General features: G+C 39.2%; 1 protein-coding gene across 1 annotated transcript; it reads left to right on the top strand.

Annotated features, from left to right (window-relative positions):
• Positions 1-3,231: 3,231 nt before the first annotated feature.
• Positions 3,232-4,853, top strand: LOC108892940 (probable N-acetyltransferase camello). Its single transcript, XM_051071409.1, has one exon. The coding sequence runs from the start codon at positions 4,101-4,103 to the stop codon at positions 4,803-4,805; it is 705 nt and encodes a 234-aa protein (XP_050927366.1). The 5' UTR covers positions 3,232-4,100; the 3' UTR covers positions 4,806-4,853.
• The last annotated feature ends 411 nt before the right edge of the window (positions 4,854-5,264 follow it).

Raw genomic sequence — 5,264 nt, 5'->3', positions numbered from 1 at the left:
GTTTCTTTTGTGTCTGTCAAAGAGATTCACTAGCCTACATATGTCCTGCACAGGGGGAGGAGGTGCCATAACTGAATGCATCCACTCTCATGTACTGCAAAGGTGAAAATCACTAGTGTGACTCAATATCCATGTTTTACTTTGACAGGAACGCTTTCAGACATTACCACATCATAAATGCTGAGGCATTTCCAAACATTTTATTCTGTGCAAGAGCAAATGCATTATTGTAATAATGAAAGATAGCTGGAACTAAATGGAAATCTCTGGGGTGTATTTCAGCTCTGTATATATGCACTTTTGGAAGCCACAAGGTAAGACAGGTTCAATTCAGAGTTTCTGGAGAGGCAGTGAGTTGGAAATAAAGTTGCCTGAGGTTCGTTTAAGTGATGGTTAGCCACTAGATATGAGGGGGAAACTCCATAATGTAATGGTTTAATCCCTTAATGTCTGAGCTATAAGACAAGCATACCGAAAGGGCTCTTTTCCCTTACAATCCTTGCGCAAGTACATGTCCATGAATAAAAATGCAGTTCACTGGGTGCTTGTGGGCCCATTAGAAGTGAAGCATGTAGTTTGCCTACAGTGGTTAGTTGCCAGGGCAACTCTAACCTTTTTTTTCTTGTGACTTTTCATTTCAAGACAATGTGCAATCAACAGTTAGCAATTATGAAGCACACTTAACCAATTTTATCAAGTGAAATTGATATTACCTGTGGTTATAAAGTGTAACTGAAGTAATTAATACCATGACGCCTTCATGGTGTTTAAATATGACCTGATTAATGCTGTAGCTTGTACTACTGACTTTTAGTTTAGCTTTTTGAACTACAGGGGTGTGTGCAATTTGCCCTTAACATGATTGTATTACTTCAGTGGTTCAGAACATTTATCATTGTTTGCTGTAGTAAGTGTGGTTTATAATTTCCATATGAAAAGACAAAAGACTCCCAGTGAGATCACAGATACATTCTCCGTAATCTCTCTGGTATTAGACGTCCTTTTCCTTTAAGTGGCAAGCAGTCATTTCAAAGTGAGTAGTAGTCAGTTGCCATCACGGAAAACATGCTGCTCAACCTACCAACCAACAAACCAAATAATACACAGGTGACTTTTACATAGATGTTTTGGCTTTATTCAAACATGACAGGTCCAGTTACACAAAGAGCCAATGAAATGAGATATGAAGGAAGACAAAGAAGTTTTCTGTTTTCTCACTGGCTGCATTAGTGACATTTATTTTTCTTAGTTAATGATGCTCATTCCCGCCTCTCTTCTGTTAAATCTCTTAATAAAGCTCCTCATGAGTTTCATCAGTTATTAAACAGAGAATTCTGCTGCCTACTTCATTAAGTGTGACAGTGGAAGCATAGAATGGCAGGAAGTTAAGTTGGTTTTTAAGTCGTTTAATTTCTATTTGCCTACATGCCGTATCTAGAGCTAGAGTTTTGCTGGGTAGTCTGTTAGGCTACTCATGGATTAAAACTTAAAATATAAGAACAGAGAGCTGATCTGATTATTATTATTCTCTGCACCTTGCGGAGGAAAATGATTTTTATAGACATGAGAAGATTTGACGTGAGAAGAATCGATGGTGAAAGTGAAAGAATCAGTTCAATAAAACATGAGTATGTTTTATTGAACTGATTTTATTTTCTTTGAGCACAGGGGATCATCTACATGAGAGGTGAATTACGGTGATATTATTCGGACTAATAAGACGTGTATTTTATATTTATGAGTATCTAACTTGTGTTGCTGCAGCTTTTATGTTACTCTGTTGAATGTTTTGCTGCTGTGACTTTATCATACGAGTGTCATTCAGAAATTTACACAAACATGTTTTTTCATCAGAACTGCCTGCCAGATGGTTGAATAGCTTCACAAACCTTCTCCACCCACATCTTTGCAACATCAGAATTAGGGGTGCGCTGTCAGATAATTCAGCAACTTTCCAAAACTGACAGTCCGACATTAACTCCCACTCCATACTGTGATTGGCCAGATGTGCAGATGTGAGTGAACAGGGTTCAAACTTCTCTCTCAAGTTTTCTTTTTCATTTGTTACACAACTTTGTCATTTTTTTATGTGAACAGCTGATTGCAATGCTCATAATTTCAAATATATTTTGAAGGTAACTGCGACTAGATTATGTTTGTTGTTGAGATAATGAGGAAATGTTGATTTCCATGTCTGGCAAGTTGACACTGAGGTTATGTGTATTCAAAGGTAGAAAGTTAGTTGAGTTGTGTGCTCACATTATCCCCAATGTTTCCATCAAGGTAACGCTTTATTTCATTTGATCGCCTTTCAATGGCGTCATATCCTCTTTGCGCATGCCTCGGTGCTTTGGCTGTCTGCCAGAGGCCATCAAAATTGACTATTTAATCCAGTTTTAAGCCACATTTTTGTAATAGACTTTTTAGACCTTGGTTGTTTTTAAGTATATATTTTAACCAAATGAAGGGTTTTAGTCATTGTATACCCGTCATCCATACTGTGCCCCTTTTCAACATTTATTAACTGCACCACAGTCTGTGGTGTGTATATATATATATATATATATAAACAGAATCTCTAGGAGACAGTATTCCACACAGTCTTCTATATATGAACACATGGTCACCAAATGTGATTGAAGTTCACTGCAGGGTGCTGAATTCAGAATTCATATGGTGGTTGTGAAACGGTATGAGAAAGTTCTAGAGTCGCTTGACCTTCAAGCACTCACAGATTCATGAGGCAGCACTATTGATTTAAACAGGTGTAAAGGCCCTTCACCTGCTGAGGAAATTTAATCATGTCAGAGGGCCACCGGGTTATTGCACAAGACACTGTCACTGACGCCACAGGTCACTTTTATGTCAGGGGGCTGAGACAATATTAATTTTACTTTCACCTTATATTGAGGGGGAAGAAGTGCTGTGGAGATCCACAGCAGATTTGTGAGAGAACACCACCAAAACTGAAGCACCCGAAAAGAGGTTAATATCATTTTATTCTTGAACGAGCGCTGAATTCACATTCTGCTCAGTTTTCTGGCCTAATATATTCAGGATCTGTGTTCATCCTCCTTGAGAAATCCAATGATAGAGTTCTTTACTCTGTTGACTGAGCTAATTAAGTTTTTTTTTTTTTTTTAAATACTCTGGGTTTCATAATCAAAGCAACACTGTGATTAGTTTCAATTAAACTTAAAGCATTCTCCCTCATAGTTATCTCAATCTAACTGTAAAATTTCTTATATAATTCTTCCTATTTTATACAGTGCGTTGTAGTTATATTTCAAAGTCATTTAAGGTCTATAAGTTCTTGCAGCGTGTGTGCATGTGTGGGTGTGTGGTGTGTGTACTCAAAGGTGAGCATGCTCAGACTAATTTCAATCCCTTTTGTGAATGGCTGATTATCACAATCTGTAGCTTAAGTTGAGGGGGAGCAGCAAAGTAAAGCCCTTCAGAGTGAGCGAAAGACAAGGAGAAAGAGTCGGCATGGCCCAGAAAAACAACTGTAAGTTCATGTTCTGATTATGTTAATCTTTTATACCTTTTTCAAGTAGCCGAGTTGATTACGAACAAGAGCACTAATAAGACAGCGAGGGTGTTAAATGAATGGCACTACTAACGTGCCTACATGACATGTAACCCATTTCACTAAAACTAAAGACCTTTTGTTTGTTGCCGCAGGATTCTCACCTTGCTTTGATTTTCATCATTAGCACCTTTGAGACCTAATTGTATTACATCTCAGAATGACTCTCGCACTTGAAATCTTAAAGAGAAACAAAGCCATAATAATCTTAATTGTGCTTTTCACCTCAGGTTGTCATGCTTAAATGCCAGGTTTTATATCTGTGTGGAATAGAGTTATATTAAAAATGAAAAGGGTCAAATTCAGTAAGAGGAGTATTGATTCATTTTTTTTTTTAACAAGTTACGTGAGTGCATTGAGCCTATTGTGAAACCCAGCAGGAATTTCTAATTGCAACAACAGGCAGATTAGTTCCACTGAGCTCTCATTCTCTCCCTCCCTCTTCCTCTCACTCTGACACACAGTTCAGTTCTCCATCAGGGAATATAGACCTTCAGATCAACATGTTGTCATGTCACTCTTTCGTGATGGGATACTCGAACATGTATACCCGGCTTTCTTCAAGTCCATGTGCCATCCGGACCACGTTGGTATTGCTCTGAGTATTTCCATGGCTGGCTATGTGCTGGGAGGCAGTTCCTATTTCCAAGCTTTACTCTTTGCCAGTGCATGGGCTGGCCTCATTTATTACTGCTGCCACGATATCTACGAAGGCTACATGACGAGGCGGCTGAGCGCAGACATGGCCGACATTCAAACCAGCTACCTGGAAAACCCAGATAATGGTTTCTGGGTGGCAGAGGCAGACGTTAACGGCCAGTCCAAGGTGGTGGGGATGGTGGCAGTGGTGGGGAAGAGGGGAGAGGAAGAAGGTGAGAGGTTTGACGACTGGAACGGAGGAGTGATGGCAGGAGGCTCAGAGTTTATCCAAGATGCTGGAGATGGGAGTTACGGCGAGATGTCCCACATGGTTGTGGTGTTTCCATGGCGCCGCAAAAGCCTGGGCTCACAGCTGACACAGAAGGCCTTGGACTTCTGCAAAGAGCAAGGCTACGCCCGCCTTGTTCTGGACGTCAGCTCGCCACAGACAGCAGCCATTTCCTTGTATCAAAAATTCAGTTTCGTTCAATCTGCATCCCACAGCAACACGCATGCTAATCGCTGGTTCTCCAAACTGGCCAGAATAAATGTGATGCGAATGGAGAAGTCCATTTAAACCTAAGTGGACTTTATACCTCAGCACCTAATGTATCCTCGACTGTACAGCACATTAAAAATATTTCAGTTAATTCATGCTTCATATCTCATTTAATGCAAAAACCTCTCTGCTGTGTGATATCTGGTCACGTATGTCTCCAGCTTACTATCATGGTAGCTTGAAAAAAAAAAACACAACAACATTGAATTTCATGTTTTTTCCACAAAGCAGCATTAATGATCTCAGTTTCCTTGTATTTCTTCTTACCTTGATGTATTATGTATACACCTGCACCCCTGACAGTCTGTTGCCCACAACCACAGAGAACAATGAGATTAGTCATCTTCTCTGTGTGGTCAATTTTATTTATAATTTGCATATAGAAAAGGAATAAATCTTAATAATGTATTTTATCCAATGAATTATCAGACAATAATTTAAACAGAACAAATTTTATTCACATTCAATTATCTATTG

Source organism: Lates calcarifer, linkage group LG6 (genome assembly GCF_001640805.2).
Source record: "Lates calcarifer isolate ASB-BC8 linkage group LG6, TLL_Latcal_v3, whole genome shotgun sequence".
In the NCBI taxonomy this organism is placed as follows: Eukaryota; Metazoa; Chordata; class Actinopteri; family Centropomidae; genus Lates; species Lates calcarifer.
Note: the sequence above shows the minus strand (reverse complement) of the source record. Positions and strands in the feature narration are given on the sequence as shown.